The 19,132-nt window shown below is 38.0% G+C and overlaps 1 protein-coding gene across 2 annotated transcripts in view; it reads left to right on the forward strand.

Annotated features, from left to right (window-relative positions):
- IYD (iodotyrosine deiodinase) overlaps nt 1–18,755 on the forward strand; it is a 36,057-nt gene extending 17,302 nt beyond the window's left edge. Inside the window, exons 4-10 of one of the 2 annotated variants that reach the window (XM_010707178.3) lie at nt 1,809–1,896; nt 2,568–2,975; nt 3,172–3,393; nt 11,710–11,904; nt 13,935–14,094; nt 15,825–15,981; nt 17,986–18,755. In XM_010707178.3, the coding sequence (XP_010705480.1) occupies nt 3,213–3,393; nt 11,710–11,904; nt 13,935–14,094; nt 15,825–15,981; nt 17,986–18,168 (876 nt within the window). In that variant the 5' untranslated portion in view covers nt 1,809–1,896; nt 2,568–2,975; nt 3,172–3,212 and the 3' untranslated portion in view covers nt 18,169–18,755. Of the gene's footprint in view, nt 1–1,808; nt 1,897–2,567; nt 3,394–11,709; nt 11,905–13,934; nt 14,095–15,824; nt 15,982–17,985 lie in introns of both variants that reach the window. The other variant, XM_010707177.3, reaches the window with a different exon arrangement.
- The last annotated feature ends 377 nt before the right edge of the window (nt 18,756–19,132 follow it).

A 19,132-nucleotide genomic window follows, 5' to 3' on the forward strand; every position in this document is an offset into this window, starting at 1 on the left:
AAGTACTGTTAGAAAAACACAGGGAAGAGTGTGGATACACATGGTTTTGTTTCTGCCTGACCATTCACTGTCTCTCTCTCTTCTGACTCTGTGTCTTTATGTAGCCCACACTCACCCTATACAGACAACAAATCCACTGATAGGCTCTGTTACCATCTTTAGCCTGTGTGAGATGGAAGGGCCTGTATTCACACAAGAATTCAGCAACAGTCTTTTCCTAGCCTCATAATAATGCCCTAAAGCTCTCGAAAGCAGGATGAGAGGGATATGCTGAGATCACAGCAGTGATGGAAAGAAATGGGAGATGTATCCAAAGGGGATGCAGAGCTGTGGAACTCAGAGCTCATGTCTGGGTGCTGAAAAGTGTCTTTGCTCCCACTCAGTGCAGTTACAGCAGGATGGTGAAATAACAGAGTCAGTTAGTCCCACTACCCACTACCCTCAGAAGCGGAGTCACAACAGCTTAGAACAGAGCTAATGCACTGCACTACCATGCACGTGTATCCTTGCAGCCTATGAATAACATTGCTCTTAACACATATTTACTTTGAGAAAAATAAAGGGCCATATTTGATACTTGAATGCATTCATTTCTCCAGAAGAACAACCAAGCACAGAATTCAATAGGAAATATATAAAAAAGAGTGTTTGGTCCAAAAGCTCTTGTATGAAGATCTGTATCTTTTAAGAATGTTAATAAGGATTTCATGCACTAACATTTTGGTTCTTTGGTGTTTACAATAGTTACTGAATTCTTCTGTATTTCTAAGCTTATCAGAAAAGCTTAATTTGTAGGTGTAGAAGTATTTGCAGTGTTTCTCCTGACTATTTTGAAAATCACAAAATAAAATATCGAGCTGCTAGGCTTTAGATCTTACCATAAAAAGGAAGAAATAATGGCAATAAATTTGCTTGAACTTATCATGATAATAATCACGTAAAGCATGGATTGAAGAAATCCAGCAGTATGTTTAGAAAAACTGATAAAGATCTACTGAATACAAATTGAGTGTGTCCACCCACCACTCCCACAGTTCCTCAGAGTATCTCCGTGTTTATATTTTAAGTGTCTGCAGCTTGGAGTTATTGAAACTATATCAGATTTTAATAAAATAAGGTATTGTGGGATTTCTGTGGGACTGAAGTTTGACTTAAGAGACTTGAATATGTAACACCAAATACAGACTTTGTCTGAGTTAATACCAAATGGAATTTTATTTAGTTTTCTTTCTTTCTCTCCTTTACAAGAGAAAAATTAATATCTCATCACCTCTAAGAAAGTGAAAGTTATTCCAGAAGAGCGAGAGATTGCAAGGTTCCCAGCATTGCAAATAGAAGTAGTTATTTTAAACAATAGAATTCAACCTTCCTTATTGCTTCTCACTCTCTCTTTCTGAATGGACCTGTCTCTCTGCAGGATGGATTCTCAGCTCTAAGCATCCAGGTGATAATTTTTATATGTATGTGAATATTCAAAATTAACAAGAACGTGTTCCCTGTGGGAGAAATAGTCAGTACCATTCAGATTACATTTCTCTTTCCTTCTCTGCCATAGAACGGGCTGTCAAAAAAGTGTCTGATGTAACGGTAGGCTCCTTTCTACTCACATAAACAATTTTGATGTTTCCAGTTGGGAGTAGGTGAAGTATTTCTTCCTTGACTGGATGGCCAGCGGGGAGGACAAATGAAATTAAATATCTAAATTAAGGAAATAGAGGATAAATTTAACTCTTTTTTTCCTACATGATTGTAGTTGTCCCTTCTATTCCTGTAAAGGATGAATTTTTTAATTAATTAATATTTTACAGGAAATCAAGCATCAATGACCCAACCATATGACCCAGGTCATATCTGGACTGGAAACTGGAAAAGAAGACTAATGGCTCAGATTTTCAAGTAGGTTGCCCTCATAACCAGAGGCAGATGCCTGTCTATCACCAGTTTTACTGGATTAGATTAGCAACATAAGCACAATTTTTCTATGTCCTCTTTATTTCATCTCTGATGGAATTACGCACTCATCTGGAGGTTAGGGAAGGAGGTCATCCTAGACAGGGCTTGCAGCACAGCCCAGAACGGCATGCTGAGCATGGGGACATGTCTCTATAGACTGCTCTCACTTATTCTGCATGGGCTTATCCAAAATACAGTTTAACATGCAGAGACTTCAAAGCTAGCCCTGTGCAGTGTGAGATAACCTTTGGCAGGGCTGATGCTTATCTGGCACTAAAAGAGCTGGTAGGTGCTGGTAACTGTGTGCAGTCAGTTCCTGCACCCTGCTCTCCATTGCCACCTGATCTTTTATTATGCAGCATGGCCCAGCAGTCCCAGATAAAGACCAATTCCATGCTGCTATGTTGTTTCAGTTCCCAAGCAGCTGACTGAGTTAAAAATGGGTTAGACATTGACCATTCTGGGATTAGACCAGGATCCTATTGCTTTTTAATCTTTTGATAAGATAACTGAGTCACAGTTTTAAAACTCACCACAGCATAGATTTGCAGCCTTCAGATCATTCTTACTTTTACTCCCTGAATTCTTCTTCTTTTTCCTTTTTTTTTTCCCAGGCCACCCAGAATGGATACAGGGTTCTGTGGACAATTTAATTCATCCTTCATGCTGAAGTAGTGCTACCACTTCATTATCTTTTACATCGGCCTGTTTACACAGCCGAGGGTGGAACTGCAAGCCCGTGTTTGCTTGGTGATACTCTGATTTCCTGGGAACTATGTAATATTACTAAGTATTCTGAGTTAAACATTGAAGAGATGTCATCAGTTTCTAAAAGTCACATTCCCGCTTGGCTCTTTCTCATACTTGTTGTTACAAGCAAGATTACTGGGATCACTGTACCTGAAAAAATAAGGGGAAGGAGTGTTTTGCCTCAGGCTGAGATTTTGGAAGACCTTTTTATTTATTTTGCACATGTCAGCATTTATGTGTTAGTACGTGGTCAGTGCCTCTGCTAGTTGTTTGTAAGCAGTTTGTTACTTATTTTACTTCAAAATAGGTATATCTGGGTCTGCTTAACCACAGAAGAACATCACAGAGGAGACTGTGGGGGCAGTGGCTGAAAAGCAGAAGTGAGATAGGGTCGAGAAGTGAACGGTGGGTCCACCCCTTTCTGTTTACTTCTGTTCTGTGCTTTCCATTTCATCTTTTCCTTTTCAGAAGAGAAACTTGAATTTGGAAGTCTCCACATTTCTGTAGTCATGACATTATTTTCCTCCTTAACCCCAGTCTTCTTAGCAATTATATGTGTTTTGATTGGGGTAATACTGAAGAAGACTAACAGAGAGAAGGAAAAAGGTGACACTAGAAGCAAGACCATATCTCGCCCATGGGTGGATGAAGATCTAAGAGATGGCACTGATCACCATTTAGAGGAAGAAGGTAAGAAAAATCTTTTCCAAATGAGCAATTTTGTTGCTTGAATTTGGTCTGCTAATATGAATAGAGATGCAAACTTCTGACTTCTCCACTTTGATAGAAATGCGAAGTGCTATGCTGCACTATGCTTGTCAACTTGATGGAACAAGGCTATTCTGATGTCCTGTCCCTCTTGGTGACCGACAGGTCAGAGTGCAAGAAGAAAATGTATTTTCAAACTTTGTTGTATGCCCCATTGCCCAGCAGATCTCAGATCTAAGAGGGATTCTGTGGGAAATGTAGGAAAGAAAGGGGATATTGCTAAAATTTCTTCCTAGGATGGGGAGCTCTGAAAGGAAAGAGAGCTTCTGTCTGTAGGCTGACTTGGTAGACACCTTATCCTGCTTTACCTACATGAGCTACATGGCACAGTCTGTATTTGATCTCAACACCCCCAGAAAAAAAGGGAAATAATTTTGTTACAGTATGAATGTCCATAAGAATTTTAGCTGGTTTAGAATGGGGATCGTTTTGGAGCTATGTTGAGTCATATTTTTAAGAACAGTAGCAGTAGTGATGGTGCTGATCTCTGTTCACTGAACAGCATATTTGAAGCTGCACGTAGAATGCCTTTTCTTGCAGTAGTGGTTCCCAATTCTTATCTTGGACAAAAGTATGAGCATAAGATGTACCTTTCCTTCTTTTTTGCTTCTTCATTATCCTTCATAATCTCCTTTCATTTCTTCATGATATAAAAATCGACATGGTTCTGTTCCTATGAAGTTTTTAAACTTAAAAATAATACAGCTCATTCACTCATGCCGGTTTCAAAGGCTTTTTTTTTTTTCTCTCTCTCTCCCATAATGACAGTCGTTTTCTTGGATTCTTGTATCTCATATTGTTTTCTGTACGTATACCTATTTCTGAGAACCATTATTTCTCTCTGTTTCTCAATGTTCAGCATAGTTTGAGATAGCATTCTGTATCAGTTTCCAGAAATAGCTAATACTTTGGAACCTTTTAAACCATGTTGGCTACATCCCAAATACACAACATTTACTTAAAAGTTAGTTCAAATGTCATTCCTTCCTTTCTACAATGCAAAAAAATCCTATACAAAACTGTCCTGTATTTCCCTTTTCTAATGGCTTACCAGTTCAGTTAAACTGTTGCAAATTAAAATTCCTGTGGGTAGTTCAAGTGAAAATTCTATGAGTTATCATTGTGACATCTGTGACTACAGCTGTTTCTATCAGTTTAAAAATGCAGATCCCCTGAATAAACAAATATATTAGCCCTTAATGAGGACCCTCTCTGCTATAGCTCCATATACAAAATGTGTTAGTTTATTCTATCTTTAGTGCAGATGCTAAATTCAAAATTGTACTAGTTATAAAGTGCTTATAAAAATTCACAGGTAGGTACACATCTATGACATTGCTAAAAGGAGATTGTACGTAAAACTGCTCTCAATGTACCATGTAATGCAACATTAAATTAGACTTTTTTTGCTTTATTGTTTTACAAGAAATAATCATCTTTCCCTTAATGCTATGTGATTTAAAGCCAAGATATTTGCAAAACAGACAGGTCTTTTATCTCCAGATAAAGTAATTGCACCATGCTTGGTGAAAGTTTTCCTCAGCAGGAAAAAGCCCAGACTAAGTGAGAAGAGTATATGATTGTCTCGGAAGGGATCTGTTATCCAGCTAATGCCATAATAAATGATCAAACATATTCACCTTGTTGTCAGTGTAAAAACTTTCACTGACCACAGCAGCTGCTAAAATGGAAACATGGAATGTAAACAGGTGGGTTTTTTTCTGAACAGTGGAGAGTATTTTACCTGACATGCAAATTCTACTGCTTCACTAATGCTTCTTTATTAGAAAAACTCATTTCTATTTAAATGTCTCAAGTTGGCTCGTGCTTAAAGAGGTAGCTCCTCTGGAGAGAATTTGAGGTAGATGAGATGAAGCATTTTTAAGCTGTTGTCTAAAACTGGAACCAAAGCCTGCTTTAGGTAAACAAGCTGAATTTTGTACAGCCCCCTAACGGGAAAATGCAGCTAAATACCAAATTTTTTGATACTTGGCCATGACCAAAGGGAACTTCATCAAGGGAATGAAGAAGCCTGATACTATGCAGCCCTTGTATGTTTCTGAAACACTTCAAGGGGCAGGTTGCACTCTGCACCTTCTTAGAAAATCACTGAACTTGCTCAGGCATCACCAGCATTGTAAACCTTCATTCAAGTGGCACCAGCAGGGGATGTTTCCCTTCAGGGGGCAAACCTTTGGGCATTGGAGCATTAGGTGTAATTAGCTGATCTGCTTGGACAGGCTCAGTAGAGCCACTTAATGGAAGCCAATGGCAGAAGAGAGAGTTGCAGATGCTCCAAGCCTGTCTTTGTTATGCTTTCAGCTACTGAAGAGAAAGATGTTTTTCAGAGCAGCCAGAAACAGAGTTCCTTGGTTAAGCAGCAAGCATTCAGTCAGCAGGTTATTAGCTGGAAGTACTCCTGATTTGTTTGCATGTCCATATGTTCTGTATCTTCTTCCTTCGTTTATGAGATCAAGAATGAGGGACAGTCATGCTGTGGATTGGTACAAATGGTCTATATGTGTGGCTGTATCTTGTACTAGGTCTTGTCTAATCGCCAATTAGACATAGATTAAAAACACATTTAAAAATATGTTTCTTCAGCCTTATCTTGAAGCATGAGCCATGAGGGCTTTCTCCTAGTGCTGGGCATCTGATTCCAAATGGTGGTACCTAATATCCCATGGCTTCAGTTTTACACAGTTAAATCTAGGTGGTTGCAAAGGCAACTTCTAGCAAATTATTCAGTCCAGGGAGTCCTTACCTAGTTAATTACTACAATACACCTGGCTCAAATCAGGAACAAACAAGTCACTTTCTTGGTCATATTATTCAGATCAATAACCTTGATGGATAAGGTAAATATAGAGTCAATTTACAGTGTTGTGGAGGATCAGATTAATTCTATTTGCAACCTTATTATTCTGAGGATCAGCTTCCGAGATTATTAGCAAAGGGATTTTATTTTTGTGTATTTAATTGTGTGGACTTTTCTTGGTAATGTTTGTAAAAAATATAAAGCAATGTGCAAAGGCTTAAATATTTCATCTCTTCTCAGACTTCAGTGCTTATTGCTTATGATATTTCTTATAACAGACCTCTCCCACTTTAGATGTATTTCTCCTCTCCCTGAGTTCAAAAGTTCCCCATATCTTTCAATAGTAATACTATTGGCATGAGTGAGACAGTAGAAATTTAATTCTCCAATTTAATGACAGTTCATTCTTTATGTCGTTTAGAAACACAAGACTTACATGAACATCACACTTCATTGTTTTTATCTCTCTGCTGATGCTCCAGTCTTTGTCATTAGCTGATTGAACTCAAAACCTGATCCCATTTTCACACCTTGCTGGAATGTTATTCTAGAACTTCATGCCATAGGTTAAAAATTCTCCCCTGCCTGCTGTCTAACCTTTGTCTATACCCACTTTTTATTGTTCCATCCTTCTTTGTTTGTTCCTAACATACTTTTCCCAGGACAGGTTCATAACCCTCCTGTGGTTTATAGACAACAATCAGATTGCCTCACAGTTTTTCATTTACTAGATAAACCAGCATTTCTCCTCTTTATGAAAAATAGTTCATTTCTCTGAAGAACTTCAGAAACCTTCTGTAACTGCATTATAGCTTGAATTCACTTTCCCAATGCTATGTAATTCTTTCTTCCTGTCTGTCTCTCCCATTTGATGCTTCTGTTGGTTAAGATCCTTGATCAATCCCTGGGGTTTCCAGGCTCACTTTGCTAACAACTATTTATATCCCACAAGTAAGGCACTCCATTTCCTTTAGCTTACCATTAGCAACACATTCAGTTCAGGATTGGATTCATTAATGGGATTCCTATAGTGGCAGATTGTGTAGCAGTCTGCCTTCAGTCTTGCAAAGAAGCACAGGGTCATTTGTCCAGCACTTTAGATACAAAGGTCCGCAGCCTTTCTTTGTATGCATGTAATTACATATTGTGTGTCGTATCAATTCATTGGAAAACAGAACTGGAAGAGAAATTCTAAATGTAGGAAGCAATTCCTTGGAGGATAAACTGAAAGAGCTAGTTTGGAAAGTAAATACTTCAGTCTAGACTGAAGTTCCTAGTGATGTCTTTCAATAATCAGTGTCAGAATCAATCGTTAATATTACCCTGTAACCTTTCATAAAATCAAGGAGTGTACAAGTGAAATTTCTTAATGATATAAAATTGGGAGACAGTAATGCATAGAAATATCACTGTGGGCAAAATAAGTGGCCAGCAAAAATTAAACAATAAGTTGTGCTCATACTCATGTGAGTTTACAATATTAGAAACTCATAGCAAATGTGTTTCCTTCAAAAGGCAAAATTTATTGCATGATTTGTAGGCTGATTTTAAGTTTCCATGTGAAATTCTGGGAAGAACACAAACATCATTCTAAAATGTATCCAAAGGGCACATCTATTATGAGATTTCACTTGGGATATCTAAGCCAGAATCTTTTCAGGTTTGCCTGAAAAGAAGCCTGATGACTATCAGAGATGTACATCAGAATAGAATTTATGGGAATGTTGAGAATGTGTCTAACAAGATAATTGAATGACTAGCAGGATGTCTGTTGTCCATCAAACAAAAGAATACACATACATATAAACAAGACACTTGTAGTATTATATACTGTGACCACACAAACAGGAATATGTCCAAACATAGCCATTAAAGATATAAAGAGCGTGCACCAAACAGATGGTGTTGATAATGTTTTTAGTTTAGCATATGGATGACATTAACTGCTAAGAATGAATGGTAGACACATGGTAGAAAGGAATAAATAATAGATCATTTTATGTTTTTAAAAAAGTTCCAGGCGAACTTCGATTTTGTGTGTCAGTTCTTTCACATCTAGGTTCTTCTGCCTCAGCTAGTATTCTGATTTTAGTGCATTCCGGCACTTTTTTGCTTGCAATTCTAAATTAGATATTCTAAATCAGATATGGTGCTTCTCAAACATTCATTCTCACTAGTCATCTCACCCTCATCATGTGTTCAATATCTTTGAAAATATATGCCCTTTTTTTTTTTCCCCTGCGTTATTACTGTGCTGAACCATGTTGGCCATGGAGTAGCCGCTTTTCTTCTACTTAGAAGGAAAAAATTCCAGGAAAACAAACCTCAAAAAATTTAACTCAACTTTACCATTGATAGAAAGTTTTATACTTTCTAATTTGCTTAACTTAGCTGCATGTATTCTTAGCTACCTGTACAACATTTACTTGATATTTTTATTCAACCAGTTACATCTGAGATGAATTTTATACCTCTGCTATGAAGAAGTGCCAAATGCCTCTGATTCCTGATCCCTGAGTTTTTCAGTCTGAGTTGTTCAACTTATTTTTCCTTAATCTTTTATTTTCCCAAAATTAGAAACTTTCATTTCCTTAACTTGTAATGTAAACAATTGAATTGAATTAAGTGATAATCTCAGTACAGAGGCACTTTTTTTTTTTAAATAAAGTCCTACCCCCTCAATGAAACCAAAGCTAAGGTAGTCACTGCAGAATAAAAAGAACAGATGAAGGTATTCAATGCTTCAGCTGAGAAGCCTGGTTTCTAGTATTACCTTAGTATTTCCTCTTCAGTCTATACTTAGGAAGCTGTGCTTCCACCATATACTTCACAGTAACAATACAATCAAGGCAATATGACTCTTAAAGATGTGTCCTAATTCAAATGGAACTTTGGGTACTTTTCGTCTGTTTCACACTATCCCAGAAGGCAATGCATTTCAAAAAGCTAACCTTGTTTTAAATATATCACTTTTATATTTCTTTCTGATCTGCCACATCAATTCTGTTTATGTTTCCTGAACGTGTCCAAGTAGATACTGCTATTGTTGCTTGATTCTTCTCTCCCTGTTCTGTCTTGTTTTAAGTGAGATATGATTCTATCTCCCATACAGGCACTGATTGCTCTTCCAGTTTGCTGTCTTGACCTCTGCATTCAAATATCCACAAGCAACATGCTCTTTGAATTAACTACATCCTCTGATCAACTCTCTAACTACTCATCTATATAGATAATTTGATCTTTCTGTTCTTCAACATTCACGGTTTATCATTTATTCGACTTTCCTCTCCTCATGTTTCAAAATCAGGTATAGAGATTACACAAATTTCCTCCTACTTGACAAACCTCTTTTGTAAAGGTTTCAATAGTTTATAGGCTGGTTTCTGTATCTCTGACCCAAAAGGATTTTTGATGATTTTGCAATAATAGTAGAAAAAGAGATGTTCAAGCAGGGCTTGGATAAGTTTGGGAGCTAAAGTTAGACTGTAAAATTTCCACTACCAGAAAAAAAGAAAAAAAGAAAAAAAGAAAGGAAAGAAGGTACAGTGCAGTGTGTGTATGTTATTTCCTGTTTTCTGAACCTTGGTAAAACCTCATCATATGAAAGTAAATAATGAGAGCACATAAGAGCTATTAAGGCTAAGTTCTTATTGGACTGTTTCTAAGTTATTATAGATAGACTAGAAGTATCCTATTCCTGTTTCTCAGGATACTCAACATTGTAAGCTTGGGAAATGAATAGGAATGATCACTACAGCATACTGGTATGAGCATGAATAATATTGTTTGACTTGAAATTTTTACCAGAACACTAATCCAATACATAAATTCAATATAGTTTTCTGGTCACATTCTGCCTTATGATACACATGCACAACCTTAGCTGATTTCAGAGTTTTTTATCATAAAGACAATATTTTTTCCCATTTAGAAACTCCTTATGTAAGTGCCTGTAAATAAATCAGGATGTGTGTCAGTCTGAGTTACTTCTAATTCTCAGTTCAGCAACGAGTATGTTGGTTATATCAGAAATACCTGCACACACAAGATGGTTTTTGAGAGGCCAGCTGCAGGCAGCGATCCAACTTTCAGGCCTGTAAGTTATTCAAGAGGAGATTTGGGGATTTAAAATCCCCACAAAATAATTTTTACAAACTGGTCTCTGCTTCCCATCGCCCTGTAGCCATGTTCTTGCAGGCTTGACTGAGCACGCCTAACACAGCTGTGAAATGCTAAAAGAAACAAACTTTCTGGGTGACTTATTTGTATATAAATGAAACATATGCTATTGGGGGTTCAGAATCACTGTTTAGATTCAACATGTGCAACTGGATATTTTGCATCCCCTTGCACAAGCTGAGCCACGCTTGTGAATATTTCACTGGTATTTATAAAAATTTTAACAAAAATCATCCTCGTCTCTAAGGCAACTACATACTACAAAAACACAGAGTTAGCTGCTGTTTGAATTTGCATTGGAGACTGCTATGATTTTGAAATAACAGCCTAATGGCAACTGGAAAAGAACTGGAATATTTTTTCCTGACTCAGCCCTATGTAGCAGATTGCTCAATACTATCGACTAGCAGAAATGCAAAACTTAAATGCTTTTAACTTCCATATCACAGAGGCAAAAAATGCCACTGTTAATTCTAGGAATACAGAGGAGAAAAAAATAGATTTCAGAGAGAGCAGAAGATGTATTTTATGGTATTAAAAAAAGAAAGAAAAGCTTCATTTCAGTGAAATTAGGAACCATTCTGAGTTCTTAAATTAAAAACGAGAAACACAATACCCTGTGTTTGACATGTTATCTTAAGTATAAATGCCTATTACCCATTTCCCCTTTTGCTGAAAGTCCCATGAAACCAAAGAACTTAACCACAAAGTCCCATTTGCACATAGCCTATGAAACATGAACATAGGAAGAAGCTGATATTCAGTTCTTCAGAGGAAATCTTACACATCTTGATAGTTAAGCTCTCTTCTTAACTTCAGTAATTTGATTGATCTTTTTCTTATTAGACTGCTTGAGGATGCATATACGTGTTCAGATTTGCTTACTGAGAAAAGTGGGTTGAAAAGCTGCCCACCTTTTCAGTGCTGTTTCAGCTTATAATACACTTTTACTGGAATGCTTGCAGACTGTAGAGCTGAAGGATGTAACTTCTTCTTGGATCACAGTTCTACAGCCAGTTTTCTTCTGCCTCTTGGTATTTAAACAATGTTTTTATGTTAGCTGGAACTGGGAATCAGTGAGTTGTGTCAACGGGAACCTCAGACTTTGGCTTTTCGATAGTGTAGAAATGCAATGTATGTCAATACAGACCAAAGTGCATTATGGCAGTAAATGTCAAAGATTTCAGCATTCTCCAGCTAAAAAAAAAAAAAAATCACTAACCACTTTTATTTTCTTGCAGAGGTTGATGAAGACTGGCAAGGACTTGATGAAAATGTTGCCCATGTCCCCTTCATTGCAGAGCGCTACTCTGAGGCTGAAATGATTAAAAGGTCACGGTCCTTTTATGAGCTTCTTGATAAGAGGCGGTCTGTCAGGTTTCTCAGTGATGAGCCAGTCCCCAGGGAGGTTATTGATAACGTCATCAGAACAGCAGGTAGGTACTGCATTGTTCAAAGTCTGAAAAAAAACAACCTTTAATACGGCTGTTCCACTGCATACAAGTGATATGAAAAAGCCAAGGGAATTGGCACTTGGATTATAGTCTTCCTAGACTCATCTGGAGCCATAATGAGTAAGCACTCATTGACTGCTTGGAAATTAATCAGCTTCGATGACTGTATGTCAGGGACTTGTTTGGAGCACTTCTTTTATAGTTTTAATGCACCTAAAATGGAAAAAAATTAAATGTGTGAAAAAAATACTTCATTTTTAATCTTTTAAAGGTATTTTTAAATAAAATTTAAATACATTTCAGTGAAATATCTTTCAGGTAGGAGTACTAAAGTGTTTTCCCTCAAAAAACATCAAACCATGTGTACTTCATGTGCTTTCAAATTTCATTCCTCATGATATTCATCACATACAGTTTTTTTTGTTGTTGTTGTTTTTCCCCAGACAAATTTATGAGCTTGACTCAGATGTGAGAAACAGATAATGTTAACAGATAATTCAGATAATGTAAATGGTTAAGATTTATTTTTTGGAAAAAAGTTTCCCTTTAAGAGCAAAAATAAAACTTTTCCAGTCTTTCCAGTATCAGTGCCATGGTCCTGTTGCATGACTGGGATGTATGCAGAGGACCTTGATCGTGATTTGGCTGAGGGTCAGATATGAATTTTCATTTTTTGGAGAACTCATGTGTTTCAAATCATCACTGTAATGTCCTCATCTAATCTCATCTCTGCTTTAGTAACACTGACTTCAGCCAGTAGTGTGTCTGACACTCATTATTTATCTTAATTCTGTGAACTTGCCACTATATTGTTAGTACAGAACAATATTCATAAGCTACCTTAGAGGAAAGTTCAATAGACTTTAATAGGATTATTAATAAGGAGATTCTTAGCATCTGAGGTGCATTGTTTTCTCTTTAAAACTGTAATCAGCTTTGTTACTGCACTGTAACAAGACTCCATCTTCCTCTAATTAGCTGGGAGTCATTAGAACACTGAACATGTTTTAGCAAATGCAGCAAAGTGAACAAGCCTGGAGTACAGATGAAGTACTTTGTAACCCTGAAAGCTTTGGGCTGTGCAGAGGAAAAGAAAACAATGCAAAACATAAATGTCATCAGTTCTTATCCAAACCTGAGGGAGAGATGAGGTTCTTGATACAAACACATTTTAAATTAAAGATAAATAGTTCAAGCTGTTTCTTATTCAGTGTTTTTCAAGCTGAATTCAGTGCTCACATGAACAAATATAGCATGTATCCAAGAATTTCAAATATTTTTTAAGTGTTTATGTGGAGCTAGAGAGATGTGAACAGTGTTCTTTACCCTATTTCTCTGTGAGCTTGCACAAACAACTATATCCTTCAGCTACTGGCTTTCATCTGTTAGGCATTTAAAATATTCTCCAGAAGCATCAACATGTAATGATCAGGGCTCAATGAGCAAGTGGAGATTGAATATGTACATAGACCAGCTGTCTTTGGGACAACAAATGCAAACCTGTATGCTATATGGCAGGTGTCTGCATTGTGCAGTTCCTCTTATTTGTCAGCTAGTGACAGATTCCTGCGGGTGGTTAGACTTCTTTCCTTGAAAGCTATTAGCTTTGCCCTTCAGCTAAAACCATTTCTGAATTTGTTGCATATTCAGATGATGTGCTGCTTTGGGCATAATAATTTGCATTAACATTACTGCATGCATATATTGCATCAAAATATTGCCTTATCATAAAAAACCACAAATGAATTTTTACAAATCCTTGACTTTTCCTAACTGTTAAATGGCAATTTGAAAGGAGTAACCTCAGTCACTGGATGGAATTTTACACTTACAAGTGCACAGGTTGTTTGCTAGAACGTATGTCTGCCCTTTTTCCCAGTTCGTCAGCTTTCTTTCCCATTGCTCTGATGATCAGTTGAAAGCCCAGAGGGAAGAGCTTATACCTCTCAGTGCACCTCCTCTCCCAGCATTCTGCTAGCTGCCTCTTCATCTTTTCCCATTCTTGTACTAAGGTACTTCACCCAGTGGAGCACACACTGAGCCCTGGACCTTTGTGGTAGTGCAAGATCCAGATTTAAAACATAAGATTCGGGAGATTGTAGAAGAAGAAGAAGAAATAAACTACAAAAAAAGGATGGGAGAGAGATGGGTCAATGACCTGAAGAGATTAAGGTATGAAAAGATGAGTTGGTTAAGAGTGTTGGAGGGAGACGTGTTTTGGTCTAGGAAAAACTATACTGAGAGTTTTATCCATGCTTTTCTTTTTGTATTTTGGCTTTTCAGTAAGAAAAAACAAATATGGAAATATTTTTTTAAATTCTTTTTTTAAAGGTGTTCTTTCAAATCCCTGTTCCTCAAGCTTCCCCCATTTTCTAGTGCTGCACAGAAGGGCAACTGTAAATATTTCCCATTTCCTGATTGCAGAGAAAGAGGAAAGATGAGGTCAGAGGCTGTCCCAGCCTGTGTGGTGCTCTATACTGTGATCCTTCTACTAATTTGGGTTTCTTCCCAAACTCCTGTCTGAGGAAAGTTGAAGCTCCCTCCCCCCAGCAGGAGTTGCATTTATATTCTTATATGCTAATTCTGGCTACACATTATGACTCTGCTTCAGTCTTACCAGAAAAAGGATGAAATAAGTGATTTGAATGTTCAGCATACCCTTCCCTGTTGTTTGGCTTTGTCTTGATTTTCAAGATAACGAAAATCTTACTGAAAGCACCATAGTCTAGAAAATCAAAGTGATAAAAGAAGCCTATCGTGATTTCTTCTAGTACACTTTTCCTTTTCTTCCTCCTTCTCTGTTTTTAGATATTTCTAAGTTATAAGATTGGCAAGAAAAAACTAAAAATATGTGTAGCTCCTTTGTGGCTGATCCATAAAATTCCCTTGAATAAAAGTGATTACACATTCTCCATCTTGAGACTTTTTCAAGCATTTGACTTTGTCATTTTTATTTTTCTATATAATCTCTATTGCCAGAAAATTTTCCCATTTTTTTCCTGTTATTTGCCAAGGCATGAAGCCCCCGAAGTTAGTAGGAATTTTGCATTTGGCTGTGGTAGTTCAAAGGCTAGACTTTATTCAAGTGTTGAATTATGCAATATGTAATTTTTTGAAATGCCCTACAAAGTCTATCTGACTTGATTAACTCTACACAATGGGAAGACATATAGTGAGTCTTGGCTTGTTAAATGAAGCATATGCACAAGCTTTATAGGGTTAATTTGTTTCTCTTTCTTTCAGAAAACTATTATTTTTCAGGTGCTTATATGCTATGTAAACTACTAAAATGAAGTATTTTTTATGTTTTGAATGAGAGCAGTACAAAACAAACAAACAAACAAACAAAAAACCCTAAATCTGACATCATTTCTGTATGTATTCCCACTGTAACAACTTGGGAACCAAATAAATTCTAATAGAGCTGAAATATCCAGGAACAGGATAGCAACATTTGTTGTTATATTCAGGTTTATACCTTAGACCAAACAGTTCTGATCTTTTCTGCTAGCTGTTTTCCCTACAATCACAAAAATGTTGGCATTGATGACAACAGGTAGAGCTGCAGGTCTGCAAAATTTTAGGGATTAAACCATTTTAAGGACAAATGCTTGTGAGGTCAGTTCATAGATAAGATGTCAAGACTTAGCTCCTATTTTTTGCAGTTCTACTTTTCAGTTCCTCAGTTAAATGTGTTAAACCTCAGAACTCTATTCAGGCATTTTGCAGAAATGCTTCTGTTTAAGATGATAATACTTAATCCTCTACAGAATATGTTTTAAGTTTTAGCCTACTGCTATAATTGTCACGTACCTTTACTGGACCTTTGCAGATAGCAAATGTGACTTATGGGAAAGTGGAAGACTTGCAAAATAAATGTCTTAAATATTATTCTTTTGCAGAACAAACTGGATCAAAGAATACTTGGACACTGCCCCCTATCTGATCCTGATTTTCAAGCAGGTGTATGGGAGGCTTCCAAATGGCAAAAAGAAGACCCACTACTACAATGAAATCAGTGTATCCATTGCCTGTGGCATGCTGCTTGCTGCACTGCAGGTATGTTGACAGAACTGGCACACTGAAAAGTCACTATATCAGTTTCAATTACATATCAAAACCGTTCTGCTAAAATAAGGGTGGAACCCAATTCAGATTTTAACATTCATTCCTCCAGACTGTCCAAATCCTGGCAGTACATCTTAGTTTTGAGTTTTAAAGTTGCGCTGCATGGGCCCTTGTCTGTGCTGACTCCTATTGTCAGTACTGCTTAAGAAGATGAAAAATGCAATGCAACTTACCTTTAGAGTTGTTACTGTCCTCCTATCACAGGCTTCAGCATCTGTGGTTTCTGCCTTATGTAGTTTCTGCTTTATGTTAACAGGGATGACAAAGGTCTGTAGGTTACCAAAGTATGGCTGTACAGCACCACATTTTCAGTAACCTCTAAAAAATGTCTTGACCCTGAATCAATTTAGTTCACAATGCTGGAAAAAATATCAGGGACATATTTTACCGAACGGACTGTGCTATTTCAATCAGTCTTTCTGAGATATTTCTGAAAATGTACTGATTTCTAAAGCTCAGCATGCTTGACACCAACCAGTTGGATTTTCTCTGTGGTTTCTCAGCGCTCACTGCTGCTTGATGTATCTGATGTACTCACAAAGTACTTAAATAGTGAAGATATTCTGATTGTTAGCTTGGAGTGTCAGCAAGATAACTGCAAGCTGACACCTCTTATATTAGGCCAGTTCCCTACTGAGAACTGCCATTTCTCTTCCATTCTGTTTTGAATGACATTACCCTGCCTGAATTGTTTTTCCTTAGGAGAATCTTCAGGATGGGATGTCTTGAGAAGAGGGCAATGCAGATGCACATCACTGGGGGGGCAGTCTCTATTTTCTCCCCATAGAAACTGACAGCAAAGGGGGTGCACAGGGAATAGGGCAGAACAAGCGCTATGTCATGGGTGCCTAAATTAGAAGTTGTAGGAGTGACAAAGCTCCACTTTCTGCCAGCTCACCATTAGGTGGGACTTCTGAGACTCCCTATCCACTGTTGTGCTCCTTAGTGCTATCTCTTCCCCAGTGTTGTTAATTACTGTTAATTGTTTAGCGTTGTTAATTGACAACACTAAATGACACAGTGCCATGGATTACTATTAGCTTTCCCCTCTTCAGAAGATCATAGATACTACTGAATATGAGAGGCACATTGCCTGAGCATATCTTAGTGTCTGCCTTTTGTATCTCAAAGCCAACCAACATGCTTTGCATTACATGCAGGAAGAGACTGAAATCCATGTGCGCAATGCTCAAGAAGCACCTCAGCTGTGTGGTAATGAGTTTTGGATAGTGTCGGCTCTTTCTTATTTGTCAGATCATATTTATTTATTTATTTATTTATTTATTTATTTATTTATTTTGTGAGAATTCATATGAGGGCAAAGTGATGCACAGACTTATTTTTAGTTTCTGATGCAAGCCAGAATGTTTGTCATAGACTCTTATGACAAGTTCTGAGGCAGAGCCTGTGTCTCCTACCCCTGTGAGGTACAGAACTTGAGCAGGAACAAACATTCAGAAAGCTGTAAGACATCTTCCTGCCAACAATCTGAATTTAAGAACCAAAACATTGCTCTGTGTGAGTGATGAACCCCATGGGGTGATATTCCAGTGAAATGTCCACAAGTGCCTCTCATCTTCACTGTAGCCGCAGGTTCCCCGTCATGATGCACACCACAGGCAGACTCCTGCTATACAAAGTACAGGTATCACAGAATATCACAGGTATGTTAAAGAATAGAGCTATTTCCATTAGCCTGGGCTGTTGCTGCAGTGGAAAGATGCTGGTTTGTTGGTTTTTTTTCCTGCAGGCATCGTTCATGGCACTACTGAGGCAATAAAGTAAATCAGATTGTTCTAAAGCCTGCAGAAGAGTGTAATAAAGCAGTATTTCTGGGCTAGTCAGTATGAGAATGTGTACAGGTGTCAGGAGAATAATGATCACAAAAGCACCCATTTCAGACCTTTGTTTCACTCTGCTCCTGTCTCCTTGCAGAATGCCGGTCTGTACACGGTGACCACCACACCCCTGAACTGTGGCCCGCAGCTGCGGGCACTGCTCCAGCGCCCAGCCAATGAGAAGTTGCTCTTGCTGCTCCCTGTGGGCTATCCCAAGAAAGATGCCACTGTGCCTGCACTGACTCGAAAGCCATTAGAAGACATCATGGTGGTCATGTGAACCCAGGGCCACAAGGAGAGAGCACAACTTACTGCCTGCTAGGAAGCAGCAGCCCACTGAAGTTGTTGATGCTTTTCCTGTGTATTATACCCAGCTTTAATGCTCACGTATTACTGCTGCTCTGGCTGTTTACACTCGTGCACCTTTTAGTGCTAGTAACCACAGTGCCTGCTTCTACTAACAGCAGCAAGTAGTCACGCATGGTGCATTTAACAGGTACTATTACCAATGAACCTGAGCAGTTGTTCCAGGAGACAAGTACAGTAACATTCAAATGACCTTCATCACTTTATTTTTCTTATGCATTGTAGGGACAGATCTTTCCTTGAACTAGAACACATATTTTCCTTATACTTTTGTGATTACCACTGAACAGCTGTTTTTACTTCATAACTTTAATGGAGGTTGTATATCACAGAATGATAGTACCATTAAGGGTGGAAAAGATCTCCAAGGTTATCTAGTCCAATTGTACACCTACCACCGATATTTCCCCACTGAACCATGTCCCTCAGTACAACACCTAAACATTTCACAGAATCACAGAATGGTCAGGGTTGGAAGGGACCTCAAGGATCATGAATCTTCAACTCCCCTGCCACATACAGGGCCACCAACCTCCACATTTAATACTAGAAAAAGCTGCCCAGGGCCCCATCCAACCTGGCCTTGAACACCTTCAGGGACGGGGCATCCACAACCTCTCTGAGCAGCCTGTTCCAGTGCTTGACTACTCCTGGACCTGAACCTTTCCTGGCACAGGCACTGAGTAAACTGCCCCATAGTAAAATGAATAAATAAATAAATAAATAAATAAATAAATAAATAAATCTTGTGATAGCATCATCTTCTTAGCCATATATTTATGAGATGGGTTTCCCTCATCCTCTCAGAATCCCTTGCTTGCCACTGAAGGGCTAGTGGAAAATACCATGTGTACTCCTGTTGCATCAACTAGCTGCCC

Source organism: Meleagris gallopavo, chromosome 2 (genome assembly GCF_000146605.3).
Source record: "Meleagris gallopavo isolate NT-WF06-2002-E0010 breed Aviagen turkey brand Nicholas breeding stock chromosome 2, Turkey_5.1, whole genome shotgun sequence".
In the NCBI taxonomy this organism is placed as follows: domain Eukaryota; kingdom Metazoa; phylum Chordata; class Aves; order Galliformes; family Phasianidae; genus Meleagris; species Meleagris gallopavo.